This window comes from Drosophila serrata, unplaced genomic scaffold (assembly GCF_035046125.1).
Source record: "Drosophila serrata isolate PLE 108 unplaced genomic scaffold, ASM3504612v1 contig_272, whole genome shotgun sequence".
NCBI classification, from domain to species: domain Eukaryota; kingdom Metazoa; phylum Arthropoda; class Insecta; order Diptera; family Drosophilidae; genus Drosophila; species Drosophila serrata.
In genome coordinates, this window is record NW_028257170.1 from 6,957,087 (window position 1) to 6,980,123 (window position 23,037).

The 23,037-nt window shown below is 39.7% G+C and overlaps 1 protein-coding gene across 22 annotated transcripts in view; it reads left to right on the forward strand.

Annotated features, from left to right (window-relative positions):
* The first annotated feature begins 276 nt into the window (after positions 1 to 276).
* LOC110190440 (uncharacterized) overlaps positions 277 to 23,037 on the forward strand; it is a 34,330-nt gene continuing 11,569 nt past the window's right edge. For 14 of the 22 annotated variants that reach the window (XR_015271824.1, XM_020960931.2, XM_086833269.1 and 11 more), the window contains exons 1-7: positions 277 to 833; positions 10,981 to 11,511; positions 15,017 to 15,260; positions 15,673 to 15,906; positions 16,484 to 16,730; positions 16,792 to 17,768; positions 17,824 to 18,784. Coding sequence is in view for 21 of the 22 variants with exons in the window: in XM_020960931.2 (XP_020816590.2) it covers positions 11,020 to 11,511; positions 15,017 to 15,260; positions 15,673 to 15,906; positions 16,484 to 16,730; positions 16,792 to 17,768; positions 17,824 to 18,784 (3,155 nt within the window). In the remaining variant the exon portion in view is untranslated. Of the gene's footprint in view, positions 834 to 5,291; positions 5,814 to 10,980; positions 11,512 to 13,268; positions 14,314 to 15,016; positions 15,261 to 15,672; positions 15,907 to 16,483; positions 16,731 to 16,791; positions 17,769 to 17,823; positions 18,785 to 23,037 lie in introns of those variants that run through there. The other 8 variants (XM_086833275.1, XM_020960929.2, XM_086833276.1 and 5 more) reach the window with 2 other exon arrangements.

The window sequence follows — 23,037 nt, forward strand, 5'->3', positions numbered from 1 at the left end:
TTTTGAAACATGATGCGGAGCTTATTTATAAATTTATAATTATGGAAATTATATTAAAGAAAGCTTTCTTTATTGTTTAACTTTATTGTCTATATTAATTACCAAGCTAAAAGACTTTTTAAGCCTAGAAAAACTTTAAAAAATATGGTAATTTAATAAACACATTTTATATTTCATATTTTAGGCAATCTCAGACAATTGAAAATAATTCATGGTCTCAATCTTGAGGAATTCCAATATATAATTTCCCTTTCCCTTTCTCCCTTTTTATTTTAGCTTCTGTGCGTGTTCCTCAACTTTTTGCAGTCACTGTAAATGCACGCAATTGAGAATCATAAACAAAGCCCACTATCAGCTGTGTGAGTCACTCACGGGGGGCCTCTCCTGCTCTTTATTGTGCTCTTAACATTATTCCAATTGAAGTCAAAAAGCCAAGCTAGATAGAAGAGAGAGCTTTCTAACGCTCTGATCGTAGCTTTATAGAGCCGTAGCCCCAGGTGGATTCTTGGGTGCCCGCTCGGGTCTCATGCGTAGTCTCGCCAGTCAGTTGCTTCGGCGCTTTTGGCTATTAATAATAACAGCAAATATGACGCGACCGCGACTCTCTTGACGGAAAGTTATAGCAAAAAAAACTAAATTGATCGCATAATTCAAGGTCGCGCTGTGAAGTAACAATAAGTAGTTTTTTGCGGAAAAGAAAACGTAGAGCAGCAGGTGGAAGTGAAATTCAAAGTTCTGAAGTGTCGCGAAAAAAAATACAACGAGCACTCAAGAATTTCAATTTAATTACGGCACAAACAGGCACATTTGGACGGCGATAAGATAAGCCAAAGGTGAGTCTTGATGGCGAAAAATTCAAATGGAAAGGAATTTGCATGCGGAGACAAATCTGTGGCTGTAACTGAAACCACCGACACTGCCAATAACCCAAAAACGGGGGAAAAATACCGAGTGCGAAACCAAAGCAACAGCCGCAGAGTCTCGATGGTGTCATTACTATCGAACACTGAGAGAAATCGAAGAGTGCGGATGAATAAATAAAAATATATAGATGAAAGATATATAAAGAAAAATATTATAATATATATTTGATATCTATATACAACTCATACATATATACAAATAAATAAGAGATATTATATTGTACTAAATACACTTATAATTTATATGGTTTTATATTTTAAACAATTTTATAAATAATAATAACACATTTGAAAACTATTTAAAATTCAGACAATCATTACTAAAATAAATAAAAACTAGATATATAATATAGCCAAAATATATATAGTCAGGCAAAAAGTAAACTTAGGCATAAAGCTGTTTTAAAATAGAGTTTTCCTCAGCCTATTCCCATCAGTATTTCTTTGTGACAGACTTCAACATTCAGAACGAATTTCTATAGATTGCCACTAGAATCCGTTGGGAATTCCAAGCTAGAATGACTGCTAAGTGCTTTGGTATGGAAAAAACCTGATTCTGATTTGAACTTTGTTTCGTTCTCAATTATTATTTATATATTCTTTATACTTAAAAATTACATTAGTTTTTCAGGCATTTAATCTTAAATATATTTTGATATTTATTTTCCCCTGTGCACATACTATATACACTTGACGCTCGTCATCTACTTTCGTTTCCCCGGAGTGCCATGCATATTAGATATCTGGTACACAGGTTAAAACCGACCCAAAACGTGTACCGCATTCCACCTGCTGCTCCAGGGCCTAAAGCCTGGGCCCAAAGTCAATGAGCGGGGTAATTGTTTAAACAAGAACAACTGAGAGTAGTCAGAGTTGTGCTGCCGGGCATACAAATCGATTGCCATGGCAAATATCACCCATACGCACCGTTGTCCCATCCCCGCTCTCTACTATGGACCGAAATGTGTGCGAAATGAATATAATGTATAATTAAAACTAATTTGATGACACACTCGACTCCGGGAGAAAGACGAAGCCAGTCTCTGAGAATGAGGAAAGGTGCTGCAGGAAGGGAACTCGTGCCAGTTGCGTAATTATTATGTGCACAACACATATGGCTCGTTACACTGATGAAGAAGAGTTGTGGCAGTGTGTTGTGTATGTTTACATAAAGAAGAATTTTTTAAGTACGCAAATTGACAAACAAACGCAGGCCAAGACGAAAACAACGAAGGCGACGACGATGACGACGGCAATGACGATGGCAACAATTTGCAATTACCAAGGCTCGGAGTATGGCCCAAAGGCCCCGAAGTTGCTTCCCCGAAACTCCCAGCTGCGAAACTGCACGCTCCGTTGATGGCTTTAAACGAGAGTGAGAGGCCACAGCAAAAGCTGTGAGCCATGTTAATAAAGACTAAGTAATAATTAAGTGGCAGGCATTAAGGTTGCCATGGATTCGGCATCGAATTGAGCCGAACGATGGCCATCGCAGTCCGAATGCATTTATGACCTGTCCTGCTGGCCGAGTAACTTATTCACAGCATGCAAACGGGCTTCCTGGTGGAGCACCCAAGTGGAGTGGGTTTAATCTTTCTCCTTCGAAACGTCATAATCCTGACAGAACAATCAATACGTCCATCACTTTTCCTGTGGTTCACAATTAATGACAATAAAACGACATAAATATGAAGTTTTGGAAGAGAATATACTGAAAAATAAATAAATAAATAAACAAATTTATAAATGATATAGATATATTTCTATGAAATTGAATGTAAAGATCTTCATAGATAACGATACTCTGAACATGAATCTCTAACCAATAAATTTTATATCAGGTATCTTTTTTTAAATTGTTTTCTATACACCAACATTTTCAACATGTTTTTATTAGGAGTATTGTTAAATACACATAAATTTATTGAAGATTTTTGTAAGCTGAAATTTAGCAATGAAATATTTCCATCAGTAATCTTTTTAACATATATAAAATTACAAAAAAACTACTTCATACCTTTTAATATATTAAGCACAGTCAAGCAATATTTATTTATTATTTAATATTTAATATCAACATTTCCCAGTGTAACTCCACCCAATATCTGACCTTGTCACTTCACTTAAAGGCTTACGTTAAGCCTTGGTTTTTGATCCTTCATTCAGTTCACGTATCCTGTAATTTTCGAAGTCTGCCAGGAGAAGGCCTGGAGGCGGTTGCTCCCAATTTGCTCGAATAATTTTCGGTGAATATTAAATATAATCAGAGCTCAACACACACAACACACAAGTCAGTAGACGGTAATCAGTAATCAGTAATCAGTCCGAAATCTGTGGGCATAAAATCACATGCATATTAGAGCCAAGCTAATAATTAGTTGCAGGCTAAAATTGCCAATGTCCAGAGAATTTAATTAATTTAAAATCTAAAGCCTTGCAGCTGTATGCTCCTGAAGATATTTTGTGTAATGTAATAAAGGTTAGCATTGGATATGTTTACAGAATACAGATTATTTACTGTACTATAGAATTCGTTGATTATCCCAAGTACCAAGTATAAAACTTGTGATTCAAATTCTTCCTGCTTTCAATTATAATTTTAGGCCTTTATTTAAGTTTTATTTTGTGAAATTAAACTCCTTCTCCGCTTTTCAAACTGCTCTCCCAAAATCCTGATTGCATCGGCTTATGAAAGTCAAATGCCCAGAAAAACTAGAATAATTGAGCTCACAGGTTGTCCCTTGTCATTAGCCCCTTGTGATGACTTCGGAGCCCGGAATAGGGAGCAATCAATCTCAAATCCTGGCGCTGTCATCAGGAATACAGGGCACCAGGGCAATGGGGGATACAGGGATATGGGGTTCGACAGGACTTCAATAAATGCGCCCGGTGATTTCACTCATCTATGCAAAACAATCTTTTGCATGCAATTCATGCCGCCAAAGCCAGGTCGCTCCATTCAGGCGCTTTTCAAATTGCAAAGGCAAACCTGGCCGGCCCAAGGGGGGTGGAAAAATCGAGGGGAAAATCATGGGGACTGAGGGCTGTAATTCATTCATATGCATTCACTATATGGCACTCATCAACATTCGGTTCACACATGCTGGGGCCAAATCCAGATGTTGCCTTTTTCTGCTCTTTCGGCACAAAATTCTTGAATTGAAATTGCCGGCAACTGCATTGCGCATACGCCGCGTGTGCTGCATCGAGTTTTTGAAATACCCAAAGGAGGACGCCGTCTGCTCCTATTAACGTGCTCATTTCCCCATTTGGCGAACTAAGGATTCCGAGAAATCCTTTTTGCCAAATTTTGCATCGAAAACGCTTCCGCCGAGACTCAAGCAGCTCCACCAACTCCTGTTGCTCCTCTCGCTGTGAAAATAATATTTAAATTTATGATGACAAACTTTCAACGCCAGCTGCAAGGATTTGCAAAGCCAGAAGCTCGCCAAGGATGCCCCAAAAAATGCTAGGGCAAAACATATATATTTTTTATTAATACATATAATACATATAATATATATATATTATGTATGGCAGATATATGTCCTGCCGATATGTATGCATGCATGCACATATTTCGTTTCGTACATTTGAGAATTCATGGGTGAGAGTATCGGTTTATATCTCATGGAGGCAAGCGGACGCTTTCAATATTCGCCCGGCTTTGAGCTTACTTTTTCCATTTCCCAGTGTCATTTTTGAAAAATTGATTTATGGCCAATAGTGAGTGGGCATAGGGGTGGGGCAGGGGCTTTGGAAAAAACCTATCAAGTGTCTACTGCCGCTATCTGTCCCCATCCTCTTTTTTCCGCTTCCACAACCACTGATGCTGCTCCTCTGTTTGGTTTTGGTTTTGCCCATACATTTTTCCCGCTGAAGGCTTTGAGGAGGCATCGACCATCGACAGCCGCCGCCACAGCCAAAGTTTTTAACCATTCCCCCCCTCGAAAAATCGGTCCACTGCTATATTGCTTTAAGCCATTTTCATTGTATTTTCGAGGATTGGATATGTCGCGCTTTAACCCGATAAATTGCTGAATTGGGACATTGCCACCCATAGACGTGGTCATGCACATGCAATTGTTTCTTATATCAATAAAATATTCATATTTTCTGATGAGAATGGAATATATACAGATTGATTGCAGAAACAGAATATCAATAGCATTTTATGTCCAATTAAATGGAGAAATATATGTATGAATTGTTGTTGCTTATTTAGCAAGTCCTTAACACCGAAAAGCAGCAACGGAAATATATTTTAAACATTTCTTTAATAAATTTCAATCTTTAAATACAGTTCAATCCTCTAGATTTTATTTAAACATAATATTTCAACCAATTTTCAACTCTTGAGGAAAGAAGACATTATCTGAACCCCCATTGCTACGCCACTGAAATGCCTGGCCCCAAGGACGAAATGAGCCGTCAATTAAAAGGCACAATAACAACAACAACAACAAAAAAACATCATCAGAGAGAAGCAACAGGGGGTGGCATAAAAAAAAGATTCACAACCCTTGGCCTGGCCCGTAAAGAAATTGCTCATTTTTGCGCATTTCAAATGGAAATTATTTCGCATTCGCTGAATGAAAATTGCCAGCAGAAATTCCACTCAATCCCCTCAGACAGTTATGGTGTGTTTTATACTGTAGTGAGTTGTAATTAAGCGTTGACTTGTTCAATTACCAAAAAAAAAATGCAATTGCTTTCGGCTTGGATCCTGGGAACAACAAAAGCCGCAAACGTCCGCGTGAATTGTCGAAACTTTGCGAACTACAACTACCTGGCCGGAACCCGGAACCCGGAACTGGCACCTGTAGCAGCAACCTGTATCCGCATCCGCATCCCCTCTGTCAATTTGCATTAATGGTGTGGAAAGAGCGGGTTTGTTTTCTTCTCTTCTCTGTTTTTATTTTTAATTTTTTTTGAGGGAGGGAGGTCTAAAAGTTACGCGTTGCAAGTTGGCGGGTTAAGGACGACGCTGCATGCAAAATATAACTTGGCCTTATTCCTTCGCTATTGCGCTGTCAGCCAGCGAAGTTTTTGTTTGCATTAAAATTGTCAGCGGCGGCGGTGGCGGCAAGTTTTTGGTGGGGTTTCGTTTTAATCATGGCACAAACTTTGCCCCGACAGGCGGAACTCGGTGAACCCATAGAACTCCGGTTGCGGGACCAAGGTTCGTGTCCCCTGGCCTCCATTTCTGACACATGTGGTGGAATGCTATTGCCAGGCTGAAAACACTGGGGAAAAATTATGTTAAGAACAATTTGTAACCTTAATTGAAGGATTGAAGTTTACGTAAAAGATTTAAGTGATTGCAATCCGATTTCCGATCGTTCCTATGGAAGCTATATATATGTATATATCTAGTCCATCTCATAGATTCGCCATCATCCGAATTATATACTAGTAGAATTATATAAATGAATAACTGCATAGTTTCATTCAAATAGCTTGCCCTTCAATTTGTTCCAAAACAAATCTCGCACATATGATTCCCAACTTGTTCTAACATCCCTGGAACGAAGTGACTGCTGCCGGCCAAGTCTCAGAAATGTGTTGTTTTACAAAAGTTGCAAGTCATTGTTTATTAGTGTTCAAATTTAGTTATTGATCATACATACTTACTGATCATAGATACTTACTGATCATAGTTACTTACTTGTCAGAGATACTTACTGTTAAGAGTTACTTACTGGTCATAGTTAATTAGTCATCAAAGCTAATTACTGGTCATAGTTAATTACTTATCATAGTTCTATATATCGCCCGATCGTTCCTATACCAACTATATATATATATATATATATATATATGTATAGTCCACCGATTCGCCATGCTCCGACTTATAGACTAGTAAAATTATATAAAATAATAACTCCATAGTTTTATTCAAAGCTTTCTCTTCAATTTGTTCCAAAACAAATCTCACGAATCTGTGCATATGATTCCCAACTGGTTCTAACATCCCCGAAACGAAGTGACTGCTGCCAGCCAACTCTCAGAAATGTGTTGTGTTACAAAATTTGCAAGTCATTGTTTATTAGTGTTCAACGATAGTAACTGATCATACATTCTTACTAGTCATAGATACTTACTGATCATAGATACTTACTGCTCATAGTTAATTACTGATCATAGCTAATTACGGATCATAGTTACTTAGTGTTCATAGCAACTTTCTGTTGAAAGATACTTACTTATCCACTATATTTAACAACCGTTTCTTCTGGCAGGTTTATTATATAGTATTTCGATTTTTATGAAACTTAAAACGAAATTCTATAATAATAAATGACAGCTTTTAGGCAAACTAGATAAAAAATGTATTAAAAACTGTAAGAGGAAACCTAGGTTTGAATTTAGAATTTATATAAAAGTGACTCACATATAGTATTATAATATGTAATAGATATAAATTGTTTATTTAAATAAAAATGAAGTAATAAGTAAAGTTAGATAATTCTAAGTTAATAAATGTAAAATAGACGTTAGCTAAAATATTTCTAAGATCGTAGTGTTAACTATCTTACCGTTTTGTTATTCAACAAAGCATTGATGATGAATGAGTTTTAATGGTTTCCAACTCTCTTTATAATATTCCTATTTAATATTATGGACAAATATTTTTCTGTGTGCTTACTATACATTTCACTGCATTCCTTTTTTTTTGCGAAATATTTTTTTGTGCGTCGCATTGCACAATTAAAATGCACGGAGCATGGGTAAGCATGGCAATCCGAAGTGTTGTAAGCGCGCAGCTGTTGCATGCCGCATCGATTCGAATTGGGCAATGGTTATGCTTATGCATGAGGCCACGCCAACCGATGGAACAACCGCCTGGATATCCTTGGACATCCCTTGGATATCCTTGGCGTGTCCTTGCGCCACCCCCCGAAAATCCTGCTCGGAGCTGGGAGCACCCAAAACTCCACCCGACCATTAACCAATCTTGGGGCATTACTTGAGGTCCAACAATCGGAGTTATTTATGCACATAATTACCTGCACTACTGCAGGAAATTTACATATGCGACCGATATCGGGGATCTGCCGGGGATTTATCCTGCGCGCATACAAAATGTTGAATTAAGACCGAAACTAGAAGTCGTCTCCCTTTAGCCGTGTCCCTCTTACTGTTACCTTTACCATTACATTTACCTTTGCATTTGCCTTTGGCTTATTAAATGCAAGAGTAACAAGTGAAAACTCGCAGAGAACACTGAACAAACTGCAAAATTGCCTCATTATGTGAAAAGGCAGCAAATAAAAGTTGGCAGTTAGCACAAAAGGGCCACGTAGCTTTCACTGTATGGAGTTGCAGCTGCTTTCCGGGGGAGTCATGGTGGCAGCAGGCTTTTCCACAGGGCGTACGGCGTGGGCGGGGGGCGTGGCACTGAAAATTTATGCAGCACAAAAGCCGCGGCAAATGTAAGTAAGCCAAACGACATAAGCAGGCATAAACACAGCCGGATCAACTGAATCCAGCAATAATGGCAGCCGTCGAAATACCCTTTGCTGGGATGTGTATAAGAAGCTCCTAAAACACTGATTTAATTGGATTTTACACAGAGTACATTGATATAATCAGTTAAACGGGGAACTCGGATGGGAAGTCGGAAGTGGAAGTGGTCTGTGCTGCTAAGTTACCAATTTAAATTAAATGTTAAGCAGCATAAAAAAAAGGTTTATAGCCTTGAAAAGTTTTTCTATCAAGTTAACTCTTTCACATGTTAAGCTCTTTAAAAATCTAGTTCTTAAAAATTAAACAATCTAAATAGTTTATGATAAAAATTTTGTCGAAAATGGAGGGAAATATACATACAAATTAATATAAAATACAGCTTAATTAGACTTTGTCCAAGGCATGCCTTTAAGTGCTTATTAATATTCTAATAACTCCAAAATAATATAACATTTTAATGTACAAAGCATAAAAGAGGAACATAAATTTATTAGATATTTTCATAAGCTTTACAAACAAAAACATTAATTAATTAAAGCTGTACAAACTTATTAATAAGTTACAAAAGAATGTGCCTAAACATTTGGTTTTATTTTTATACTCTAAATAAATTCCTTACACCTGTATATATCTTGGTTTCCTAATCTTATCTTAGCCACATGTGTAGTTTTATCTTTATTTAACCCAAAACACAAATAAAATACATAACATAATTCAGTGAAAAATACCTTTTCGAGTTGAACTCGATCCGCACTTGAGTTAAATTACCCTCGAAATAAGCGCTGTCATGAAGGTGGTTCCTTCTTTTTTTGCAAAATGCATTTCCTGTTTAAATTCATTTTGAAGCCAATTCGGTTATCGAGTGGAGCTGCGGTTGCGAACCCGCCAACCTAGTGGATATGGCCTCGATCTGGTTCCGGGTCTGGTGCGAGGGCCACTGGCACAAAGGACATCCCCATTGAGTGCACCGACGCGTCGGCAGCTCCCGGTGGGTGTAAATTTTGTTATGCGGCAAATGCGCCATAAAGCTCACGAAGCAGTAGCCTCTACACTTTGGATAATATATATTTTATACAATTTGGTAATTTTATGAGATTATTATCATGTTTTTTATAGAAATATTTAATTGTATCATTATATTGCTATTACTACTTGATATTTAGGTATAGGTAGTTAGGTAATGGAAATATTCAATATAATAATCTCTTACAGATTCAAAAGTTGAGTATACAATTTAGGAAAAGAGTTTTCTATATTTCGTGGTATTAACTCTTATTAAAAATTATTATTTAAATTACAATAAATCATTTAGCTGAATATCTCTAGATTTATCTGCAAAAACTTTAATTAATTTATTTTAATGTGAGAAATTTTCCCAACTTTAATAATTCCTTTTTAAAAATCAAATATAAAATATGTAGAAAGTATTTATAAAACTTTCCTTAAACATACACACCCTGGATGAATTTTATTCCAAGTGCAGGATGCAGGATGAGGATGAGAGTCCAGGAGCTGCCTGGGATGCAGGTCTTCCTTCAGCTTTCCCCAAAGGCAGCGCTTGCATTTGCGTGAATATATTCCTTTCTCTCTGTTAGCTGCCCCTCTGCAATCGGAGGTATGAAAGAGGTTTGGATACGGATTCGGAGCTGGGTAAGGGTACGGGTTCGGAGACGGAACCGGGTCCGGGTTCGGGTCCGGGACCGTCCTTGTTGTGCATGTGCGGCACTCTAATAAAATTTAATAAAAAACGTGCAGCGCGGCATAATGCAATGGCAATGGACTCGCCCAAAGGGGTCTGGGATTCTGGTGCGGATTGGGGTTGGACTTGTGGTTAGAACCCTCTCTGCCTGTGTGTGTTTGTGTGTGTGTGTGTCTGGGTTGATGGTTCTGGGGGACAGGTGTATCATTACCTGCACGCCAACCGCAAGCTCCCAGCATATTGATATGGATATAGCAAAAGCTAAACCTACTCATTTGCGTCTTCCGAATAACAAAACAAAAAAAACAGTCCATCCATTTGACTCTTCTGATAAACTTACTTTTACACAGTGAAAAATGTGATGTTACTCCTATATTTTATTGAAGAATAATTCAAGGTAATTTTAAGTTTAAGGGTTTTAGGTTTGATTTTCATTTTTACATTATTTGTTGTGGTTCTTTGATTAGTTTTGAGACTATTGTGAAAGAAGTATTTATTTCTATTTGTTGGACAAATTTTTAAGGCAGTTATTAAAATATTTTGTGGTAGTTTTAGAGCCTTTTTCGATATGAGTTTTAAAGATTTTTGAGGCAGTTTTGTCTTATTTTTAGAAGGTGTTAAGGATATTATTCTGGCTTTATTTTGCCTAACTTAAAGAGGTAAATTTTAAGGCAGTTTTGAGTTGTTTGTGTATGAATTTTAATACGTTTTTTGGTTTCTGGTTCTGTGTATCAATTTCAAGGAGGTTTTTGAATGAAACAAATTTTAATGACCGTTTTTAAGCAAATTTTTAAGTATCAAATTCGTTTAAGCTCCATAAAATATATAAACTAATTGAAATTTGCATAAAGTATTATTATTTAATAACGTATTTTGTCTTATTTCCAGTTCCAAAAAAGAAGAGAGCTCCATTGGTAATAAGATGCCATGGGCAAGTGTGTCTCCCGGCAGTCGCCTCCGCTCAGCCATCTCGAGGAGATCCCCTCCTCCCATGGCGGAGAGCATCATCAATCTGTATTGACAATCGCATTGTCTCGCGAAGACTTGGCCCAGGCGCACAAAATCTGGCAAGAGTTGACAGCGAGTAATGAATACATATCAGCCACATCGTCACGGGACCAGGAGGAGCAGTACCACCAGCATCACCATCAGGAGGAACTGGAGGAGAAGGAACCCTTTTACTATACCATAAGCCGGCGGCATATCGAATCCCTTTACATCGATGCCCCAGTGGAACCACTGGCATCACCCGACGGCGACGTGGTGGAGTACTCCTCCACTTGTCAGGAGTTCCTGCTGCAGGAGCTGCTGCAGGCCATCGAAACCGCCGAGGAGGAGCAACAGCACAGACACCAGAATCCTGCCAGAATCAGGCCAGAACCTCAATTACAAGCGGAGAACAACGGCTGGCTGCCGGCGGTGAGTAATATTGATAAATGTTTACAACTCACGCGGGAATTGTGGCGAAAAGCGAATGAAAAACTGTCAATAAGTGTGTGGCATCCTTTGCCGGCAAAAAAATTGAAGTTGAGACTGGCAAAAGAGATGAGTCTGTGGAATCTGTGATTTTGGGTCAACCCTCCTTCTCTTCTCTTCTTTATCTGACATCAATACTCTTTGTTTGTCAGGGAACTTTACAGCCAATTGTTCGGAAAATTTAAAGGAATAAAAGGGAGTCGGAAATGTAGAGTGATACATATTGATTTTAAATTAAATAACAACCAACTGGGTATTGATTGTAGTCTTTTTAAAAAGTAAGAATAATACTTACACCCTTAGTTCTTTAAAAACTCTAAAAACTCCTATTAGAAGAACCTCTTCCTTAAATTTAATCAATGTTTACCAACATCACAAGTCCTCTTATCACACAAGCGTGTAAAATAATCATAAAAGTGCCAAAATTGAGGCTGACTAACGAGGTTCTTGGCTTACCTTTGAGATACTCTCCCTTTCGCTCTCTCTCTCTTCATTTTCCCTTAACAGTTTAGGTATACATATTCATTTTCGTATCCTCCAAAGGCTTATTACAAGGTAATTTTACAGACACACACACACATACCCATGATGAGGAGAGCCTTCAAGGACGTTCCCTCCTCCCAACATATCATATTTCATGCTTAACCAAAGCACTTATCCCCACACTTCTTAGACAGTTTGGTTTCCTCCCCCCCGGCAATTGACCTTAACCAAATTTTATTTTATCTTGGATTTTTGGTCTCGACGGGCTCTTATTACATCTAAATTTTACATGAATCATGAGGATAAAACCAGCAAGAAAAATATATAAAAAATGCAAAAAATAACAACCCACACTTCATTTCATTTTTGTGCATTCTTGATTTTATACAGTGTGTTTTGGTTTTACAAAGTAATTGTAGGGACGTTAAGGTATTCAAGGATACATTGCCATATTTAAATTTGAAACTTTAAAATTTAAGTTTCTAAAGGAAAGATTGTTATTTGAGATGATTATTCTAAGCTCAAAAAATAATGTTATATGGTCAAGAATAGTGTAAGGATTATTATTAAGTAGTATAGTTGTAGTTATTAGGAATTTATTTACTAACTTTATTAACTTTATTAACTTAACTTATTTCAAGCCAAATTTGAAACAATAGATAGTGTTAATTTTCGGTTCATCCATTTATGCTGCTTATTTAAAGGTCCTTGTGGTTTTTGCCATAAATTGAGGGATTCATATGTGAATACTGGATACTATATCCATTTTAAAAAAGAAAACTATTTATATTCTTTTTATTTCTTTAATATATTAAAGATCAATTATAAATATAATATACAGACATACTAAAAAAAATAGTTTCTTTATTTTTGAATTCACTTCTAATATTAATCTTTAACTATATATATATTTTGTTGTATATTTGTTCCCATATCGATCTTCAATCTTACATATATTGATGGTACTGATACTAATTAATAATTAAAGATAAATTTAAATTTATTATGCATATGCATTAAAAAAACAAACGTAAAACCTAAACTAAAAACTGAAAACGAAACATTTTTAAGCAAAATTTTCTTAATTAACCTTAATTTCCTTGAGGTGTGTAAAATACATACATTTCCACAACATTTTCCCACATTTTACACCAACATTTTCCACCAATTTTCCACAACATTTTCGAACAGGTTAATTTCCCGGCTAAGAGCCAGAGCAAGCGTTGCCCGATAGATGGCACCACCGATAACCACCCCCATTTTTAAGGCCACTTTCCACAGGCAGACACTTGTTTTCATTGCTCTGCGCATGAGCGAACACTGGGAAATTGGGCAGTTTCTCTCCGCTTTTCCTTCACATTCTCCCCGCTTGTGGTCAAGCGAGAGAGAACATTTAGAGACCAGAGACTATAAGGCATAGGGAAAGAAACCCATTCTCCGTGAGAGTTTTCAGCTCGCCATTCAATTTTCCGTGTGCCGTGCTTTCACAAGTGAAAAATCGTCGCCACTTGGCAGCAGCAGGAAAAAACTCAGCAAAAACTATAAAAAATACAAGTGACAAACTAAATCGAAAAGAAAACACAAGCAGGAAGAGTGAAAAACCCAAAATAGATACAATCGAACGAAGCGTTTGCATAACTTGAGGCGCAGGTGGAAAGTGTGAGCAATCTGCGAAAGATTTTTCCAGCAAGCAGCAGAAGGGATTTTCAAGGACCTCCTGTGTGTGGGTGTACGTGTGTGTGTGCATGTACTCGCAGGTCCTCCCCAGCTCTGTACGTGTGTGCGTTGTGTGTACCTCAAGTGCAATTATAAATGGCGTAATTTCGTGCGCGTCGGCCGTGTCATGAACATAGCCGCCTTGCATCCCAAAACTGACCTTGCGGACATCAACGGGATCACCAGAAACGGGATCAGGACGTATCCCCAGCGCAACAAGGAGGAGGAGGAGGAGGCTCGCCGGAAGAGCGAGTGCCCCTGCCGACGACCTGCAACATGGATGAATGCGACAATCCCGTCGTCGTCACACTAGAGAAATTCGCATCCGCATCCGCATCCGCTTCCGCAATAATCTTATCCGCATCGAAGCCGCACGAGGATTTCGCCGAAACGAGCGAGGATATTTGTGACAAAGAGCCGAAGACCGATGATAACGGGGGAGTCCTAGACACAGAGGACCTCCAAACATCGATAGACGATAGCTCAGCAGCAGCAACAGTCGAGGAGGACGCAGCCGTTGACGCGGAAGTCGAGGCAGTCATCATGGTACCGCATTTAACAAGATTCTTTAAGAAAATAAATATATAGAGATTTTAAATTAGTTGCAAATTGGGTGTAAAAGTAGTTGTGAAAAGTCTTAATATGATAATACTTTTAGCCAGCTTGTCAAGTTTTTTAGTCCCTACTGACTTCTTCTGAAAGTCTTTATAAATAGTATAAAGTTGTGACTATCCTAAATCCATTCAGTAGTTTCCATCTCATATAAAATGTATGGTTTGGTGGTGAAAAGTTAGATACGTGTGTTAAGGATATACATCCTTGGAATAAACCTAAAATTTCTGCTCTAAAGAGACACATATTTGTGCTTAACTTAATCAAATAAAATATATATAAAATTTCAATCTATGCTACAACAAACTCACATCATCGATACATATCTTTGACAGAACCACCTCCACATAAAAGCGTATCTATTAGATATATTCCCTCATTGGTATTTATCACGATTTCATAAAAAGTATCTCGTAGATAGTTATTGTTTAGTAGGAGCCGAGTGACTCATGTAGTTAGTATATATATTTTCTATTGTCTATTGTTTGCTTTGCCGTTCGGGGGAAGTCCTCGAGGCTCCTTTGTGTTCTACTATGTGTGTGTACGCCTCTCATCTTTAGCTGACCCGATTTGCAAATGGTTTTCGCTTTCATGGTAATCGCTTTTAACCCGCTCTCCTCTTCTGTTACCATTTTAGGGCCAGGCGGAGAGCAAGAAGCAGGGCAGCAAGTCAAGTCGCCGGCACCACCACAATGCAAATGGAAATGGCAACGGCAATCCGACGGAGGCACAGGATCAGGCGGTTCACACCAAAGGCACTGCCATGTCCTTTGGCTTCCGCAAAAAGCTCAACGGGACGCCCAAGAAGTTCAAGAAACTCCTGGAAGGAGGCGATAAAAACGCAACGCTAACGGACACAAAGGACGACAATGGCAATGCAGGTGAGAGTTGAACCAAAACATAAAGGAAGTTGCAACAAAGATAATTAAAATCTATTAACTTTGATTAGTTATCCTTTAATTTGAAAGTATCTTTTGCTTAACAAATATATATTAAAAGCTAGCCATTGTTTATTACGATTATTTTCCACTTAAGTTCCTAGCAACTACCATTGAAAATTCCAAATATAAATAACTATATAAGCTTTAAACAATACCTCTCTGGTTTGGGTTCATTGTTTTTTAAGTTTTAGCCTTGGTTTCCTAACAAAAACCGGCTTGTGTCCCTTCTAAAATTGGCCATAACCGGCACAAGTATTATGGCTTTTTAATTTGGCGACAATTTGACCAATTTAACAACGACCTGACATGCCAACAATGCCAATTCCTTCCTCCTCCTCCTTCCTCCTTACAGCTGCTCCCATTCACTTTGAGAAAGTAGGCGCCGCCGCCCAGAAGACGGCCTCCCAATTGGCGGCAGGTGCGGCCGGTGCCCGTTTTGGATATCGTGGGGCGGTGCCACGCCCCGCTTCCACGGGAATAACTGCGCCCAGCGAGGAATCCGAATCCGAGACCACGGCCAATGCCCAGAATAACAACAATAATAACAATCGAGGAGCGGGAAGCGGTCCAGTGCTGGTGAGCAATTGTAAGTATCACAGGGAATCGAAAGAAACTTTCTTTAGCTTTTATATTGGTACATAGAAAAAAAATTCGTATGAAAATCGATTATCAATATAGGGAGAAGAAATATTCATTGGAGTTATTTATTGAGATATTCAGTTAGACATTTAGTAATATATTTATTTGAATATTTCCTGATCTTCATTGTTTTATTTATAAGGATATTTATTGCAATGCTCACTGGAAAATTCACTATTAGGTTTACTAAATTACTTTACTTACTTGAAAATTCTTTGAAATATCCATTGGGATCTGTGTTGGAATATTCATTGGTGTTTTCCCTGGAATATTCACAAAGATATTCATTAGGGTTTTGATCAAATATTCACTCGAGTATTTACTTGTGTGCTCACTGAAATATTCCTTGCGAGAATCATTGGAGTACTTATGGGAATATTTACTGGGCTATTCAGTAAAATCTTCTATTATACATGCTCTGAAATATTTATCAAATTAATCTACTTCATTGAATACTTAAATACGAATATAAAACACGAACTTCTACTCCAATATTGATACTTTATATTCCCAATTCCGTGCAGTGAAAAGGCGCTCCAAGAGCGCACATGCCGGCGGCACGTCCGGCAGTGGTGAGCCCAAAATAGCCCAGCCCAAGACGCTGACGTTCAATCTGAACCAGAACACAACCATTGAGTACCAGCGGCGTCAGTTCTTCGGGGAGATTGCGGACGACACGTCGGGATCCGGCATGGGATCGGGAACGGGATCGAGAGGGATGCAACCGCGATATAATTACAACAACCTGGCCAGCATGCATGCCAATGTCATGTGAGTAGTGATCCTATGCTCGAAGGATAATCAATACTCAATCGGAAATCCTTAATTTCAGAGTTCGGCCCACACCGCGTCCTACGCCTGCTAGCTATGCCAAGTTCACCCTGCAAACGGTGAGCCTTCCCCGGCCGGAGTATCCGGTGGCCATCAGCCTGACGGCCACCACACCTACCACGCCCAGCAGCAGTGTACAGTCACCAGTGCCGGCTCATTCGACGGGTGCCCGGGCCAAGGACACCTCCACCAGCTCCAGCTCACGACAGCACCCGTTGACCTCCGTGCATGTCCATCCGCAGGCTCAGCAGCGACATCTCGACCAGAAGAGTGTCAAGCAGCTGACCAATAATTCCACACGGCGAGGATTCTCTGGAAGTCGGGAGATTAGTGCTGATTCTGGGATAGCCAGCATGGACATGGCTCTGGATAGTAGTTCCGGAAGCTCTGTGGGCTCCAAGCGAAGTCGCAGTCGGCCCCGGAACCTCAAGATGGTGATGAGTGGCAGGCACACTTTCGAGGTGCGGGATGCAGATGATCCGCCCTCCAGTGAATCCAACTCCTTTGTGGAACCTCTGGCACTTCCAAAACTGCCCACAGATGGCAGCCAGAGTATTCCCCTGCCCCTGCTGGGCTTGGTAAGATCCAATACAGTGCTCAGCCGGGAGAGTTACGAACGCCGTCAGGCTGAGGGATCTCCAGGATCGCAGGATCACAGTGAGGAGAAGCCCAAGACCCAAGGCAATGGTGGCTCCGATGAGAGCGAAAGCGTGGACGAGGAGAAACTCTACCTGGACTCGTCCACCTCCGAGAAGAGTGCCAAACAGCAGCATAGTCAGTCTTCGGTGGCCTCCACTTGGCGTCTGCAGGCAGGTGAATCCCTGGCTGCCCAGGATTGCAGCAGCATGTCCATGAGCATCAGTAGTGACACCCAGGCACCGGATAATGCCAGGGACAATAATGACAAGGAGGAAGACATGTCCCTGGGCCTGGATGAGATTAGCTTAATCAACACGGACATGCAGTTTAGCACAATCTGTAAGTTATATTTTGGATATGTTTTTGACTCTATGTATAATCCTTCCCCTTCCAGCTTCAATGACGGATACTCCGCCTAAAGTGGGTCAGGTGGAGACGCTGCTCAACATGCATCTGGTGGATAACCGCGAGGTGGTTGCCACCTGCTCTTCCGGCGACCGTCCGAGGTCCTTTAACAATGCCCTAAACGAGTCTAAGTTTGCAGAGTTGGCCTTGGCCAGTAGTAGCTGCCTGCTCCTGGATGATGAGACCTCTCCCACAGATAGCTTGGTGAGCAGCACCGAGGATTCCGAGGAGGCGGCCGGTGGCAAGCTGCAGAAGCACAAGCTCAACGAGGAGCGCCAGCAGAAGGACATCGATGAGATTGACATAGATGAGATCTCACCAGTATTAGAACTGGATTTGGATCCTCCAGGAAGTCGCAGTCCCATCTCACCCGGCACACCCACTCATGCATCGCACTCACTTTCCTTGGGTTCGGATTGTGGAAACCTCATTGACGACGAGATTGCCGATCAGCCGGCTCTGCTGTGCAACAGTGAGGCCCAGGAAGCGGCCACCGATACGCCCACTCTGATGGAAACCCTGACCCACACCCAGACGGGATCTTTGAGGTCCCTGAAGAGTCAGTCGAAGGCTCGCACCGCTCTCCAGCAGGCCATTGAATTGAGTCTCAGGACTCCGGCGGCAGTGCGAAAGGCGGTAATGGATCGAGCTGAATCCCTGGATACCCTATCGCCTTGCGAGTCCATCTGTTCCGATGATCTAATGATGGACTTTGACATGAACAGCAGTCTGGATTCCATTGATCATATGGCAAATGCCTCGGGCCGCAGTCGCAGTGGCTCAGATTTGCACAGATTGGGTCATGGTGGTCACGATATGGATGTCACTCGGGCGGAAACGGAAGCAGAGCTGCTCTCAGAGCTGGAGAGGAAGGGCAGTGATGTGATGAAGGAACTGAACACGCTGCTAAGAGGACGAAGGCAGCGAGGCGGTCCAAGGGAGCGAATTAGGTGAGTTTTGATAAAGATATATTGATTTTGTTAATTGAAAAGTGTATATATAATATCTTGAAATTCATATCTATCTCTTAGAGATCTAAAAATGTTCCTCATAATTTCGATATCTCTCTTTTCCCGAAGCTAATTGAATTGACGGCAGTGAGGTCAGAAAATACTCTGGCGAATCGCCTTTGATTTGGTTTTATTATATAGAGTCTATAGACTCTGCTCTTGGCAGTTGGCCAACCAATGTCGGAATATTATTAAGTGCATTTTCCTCTAGAGTTTTCCCCCGCCGCACTTTTCTTTTGCAACCCAATTCCACTTGAGGTGCTGCAAATCAATCAGCAGCCTCTCCCTGTTTTCAGCGCAGCCTGTCTTTCTTCTTTTATTATTATTTATTCTCTTTTTTTTTGGCTGCCCCTGCCGGCCGGTGAAATATTGCACAATTTAGCCCTAGAAAGCCAATATTTGGAAATATTTATTTTAGATTTATGGATAGCTTTGGGGTTTTTATAAGAAATTTATGGAAATTCAAGAAACTAGAAAAACTAAGGGAAATTTTGAGAGGAAATTGTAGTAGCAAGATGTATAAAAAGAAGGAAATGAATACATCAACAATCACTAAAGATATTTAATTTTGCAATCATAAACAATACTGTTTAAGACTTGAAGTGCTTCTACTTAAAATAGTCTTGTTATATCTTTAAAATAATATAATTAATGTACTCCTTGTATTATTAATTTACATTCTGCAAAAAAGTTACAAATTAATAGAATCAATTCTCATTTTATTAGAAGAGCTCCTTTTCCTACCTTTAAATATTATTCCCCTAAAAGTCCCCTAACTCAACCTAGTGTTAATGTCAATTTACATAGCACATCCCGGAATATCTCATCAATCGATTTAGCCGGCAAAGCAAATAGCAAGTGAATCTCACGTGTTTGCCTGTTTGTTTTGCTTCTTATTTATTTATTTTGCTTTTCGCCTGCCAAAGGGCACTCTGGGGTTAATCAGATGCAATTTACTTCAGCCAGCTCAGGGCTTTGGAATGGCATGACGCCCTGTCTCTTGCCCCTTTCCTCTCTGTCTCTCTCTGGTTTTTTATGGCCAAATGGGAATGGAAATGGAAATTGAAATTAGCCCAAAATTAGACAGACATCATTGGGACAGGTTGGAGCTAAAAGCTGCAATGGCTTTTCGGCTTTTTGGCTTTTTGTTTGTGTTTTGTTTTAGGGTTTGGCAGAGTTGCCAAAGGTTACTCCACTCGGAATTCCCACTGCAGTTCCCGTTTGTCGCTCCCATTTGCTAGTTTTTAGCGCCGGCTACTAGAAAGAGAGGGGTTTAACTGGTGGAGAAAGAGATGGGAGACACTCCATAGAGACAGGGATATTCGTGGCCCAAAACATTCTGGCCAAGTGAAGCCAAAGCCAAAGCCAAAGACGCGACCAAAGGCAACGGCACTTGGCATTTCCAATTGTCTACGCCATTGTCTCTCTTTGGCTAAAAGCACTTAAAAAAGTGGATAAACTTAAATTGGTAATACATTTTCTTTATTTTGTAAAGTTTCAAGTCAGTCAGCAGTTTTGCAAATTCATATTTGGGACTATAAATGGCATTTCCCTATTTATTATGATCAATTTATGACAAGCCACTGACCTTGGACAACAAATCTTAGACTTTCAAGGTTTTTATTATAGATAAATGTATATATAAATAAGAAAATTATTTAAAACCAATAAAACTTGTTCAATTTAAGTTTTTAAACTTTGTATTCAATCTATATTTGACCTTTTTATTATTAAATGATTTGATTCCAGACTAATAAGTTATCTTTATTATTGTAATTTTTTCTGGTATTTGCTTTCAATAATTTAATACCACTTTGATGAGAAAAACTGCTTAAAGAATTGTGTTAATTAATAGAAAATTATAAATTATAACAATTTCTAATTGATATAGAGTTGTTCCAGCTTAACTCGCATAGTTAATAGCTTACACTCAACTTTGAAAAGTTCAGAGTGCAAGCTTTTCTTTTCCTAAAAACAGATATCTTTAACCAACAGCAAATATTTCTTCCCACCATTATTTACCACTCAAAGTTCTTAATGCATAAATTAAGACCAAGTTTTTGTTCTCTGTGTGCCATTCCTGTCTCTATCTATGGGAGCTCCAGAGACTGGGTCTTGGCTTTTTGGCCAAATCGTGGTCGCAGTTAAGATAACATTTTGACTTTGGCCTGAGACTTGATGGCGAGTGCCGCATTCTTTTGTCATGGCAACAGCAACAACTATCAACATTGCAACTTAGCAACCAGCAACAACAACAACAACAAAAACCGGCAACGGCACGACATCAACATCACCGACTCCTCGATGGAGTCGTTTCTGGCTGTAAGCAAAAGTTGGGAAAAACTTTATTGCAAGGAAAAATCAATTGTCTGAGAGAGGCGGTGGTAAATACTCGTAAATACCCATAGATACCAGTATGTGAACCTGTTTCGCGGCCACCGAGCCAAATAGCAGCAAAATGCCGCTGGCCAAAATGGCTAACCTGTCAGTGGATGGATGCAAGCCGTTAGGTAGATGCGCCTGCGTCGGGACATTGGCTTTCCTTTTGGCCAACAACAGCTGGGCCATGGCAAGTATCTCTCGGATACAGATACTCCACCAGTCGCATGCAAAACCGCACTTGTGGATTAACCTTGAGACAATCACTGGCCAGTGCATGAGTCATACTTCATGGGCAAGATATATTCCCCCGGCAACCGCTCACCTCTCACCTAAATAAATGCTGAATAAGCCCACTCAATCTTGACCATTATTGGCTTGGCTGCAACAGAGAGACGCCTTCTGATTCCTCCATCTCTCTCTCGACATTCCCGGCTGCATACAAATATTTTGGCCCGGCTTTCTTTCTTTCATTCTTTGGCTCCTTAGTTGTTGGCCAGCATCTCCTAACGGCTCTGCCTCACAGACACCAAGAACACTGAGCACACTGAGCACAAAAGCGGCCCAAAGCCCACATGGTTAACTCTTTCGGCCCACCAGCAACATTCTTTACCCCAAGCCAGCCTCTTTCATGTTGTTGTTTGAGTTTTGGAACGTTTGGCAAGAGAAACATTGGTAACAACAGCAACCAAGCACAGTGGGTTTAAGTTGATTGATTTGGGAATGGATATATAGATTTAAAAGAAGTAGGGAATAAACAAGGTTATTTATAAGATAGAAGAATATTTAATTCAATTTCCGGATTGGAATATTTATATTTAAAAATATTCCCTTATATGCAGGTTTAAATTGTGAGACATAAGCAATTGCTAACTCAGAGTTCCATAGCATTTGGATAGTATCCGTAATATCTATATAAATACATCTCAATATATCAATACATATTAATATATCAAATAATATATAATATTATAAATGAATATAAAATTTTCTTTGAAATTATAAATATATTCAACAGATTAAAACGATCAAACATTTGTTCTCCCTTTTAAATATCCAAAATAGTACATAAATCGATCAAGGCTGATCATCAAGATTTCCTTAAAGATTTTCCAAGTCAAAATATATATCTTAATGTTTAAACAAGTCAATTAATTACGGCCCACTGTAGCCATGTTCCATTACCAATCCATACCACTGCATTACCACTTGAGCTTGGTGGCTCCAACTTCGATTCCGACTCCAGTATTAAACACGATCTCAAAGCGCGCGGTTCGGTTTCATGGCTCAGTTCATGCTTAACGCATCACCCCCTCCCTGCAAAATACGAGTAATAAATTATATTCATAAAGCAATATCAATCCATCTGCAATATCGGTCTGTGTAGAGCTGCCAATAAAGGCAATTGTTGATTGGTTAATTGTGCAAGAGACGTTTGTTGCCGTTCAAGAAGAGCGTGGGAGCTGCTGTTGCGTAGATTCCAATTAAATTGCGTTGTTAATAACCCGAAATATAAGCCAAAAAATCGAGAGCCAGTGACCGCAGTCGTCGCCTCCAGTGATACGCACCGGTGCCTCTTCCATGCCGCAGATTCAGATACAGGGCTCGGATACAGATACAGATACAGATACAAAGGCGTACGCATCAGATACAGATACGCGCTCCAACGCCGACGCCATCGAACGAGCCAGAGCTTTCATAACAAAAGACACGCCGCGGGCACAAGTGTCAATGAAACGAGCGTTTTGGCCAAGAGGCACTTCGCATTTGGCCTAGACCCGTTGACTCAAGGGAGGAAGATAGGTAAGGTTTTT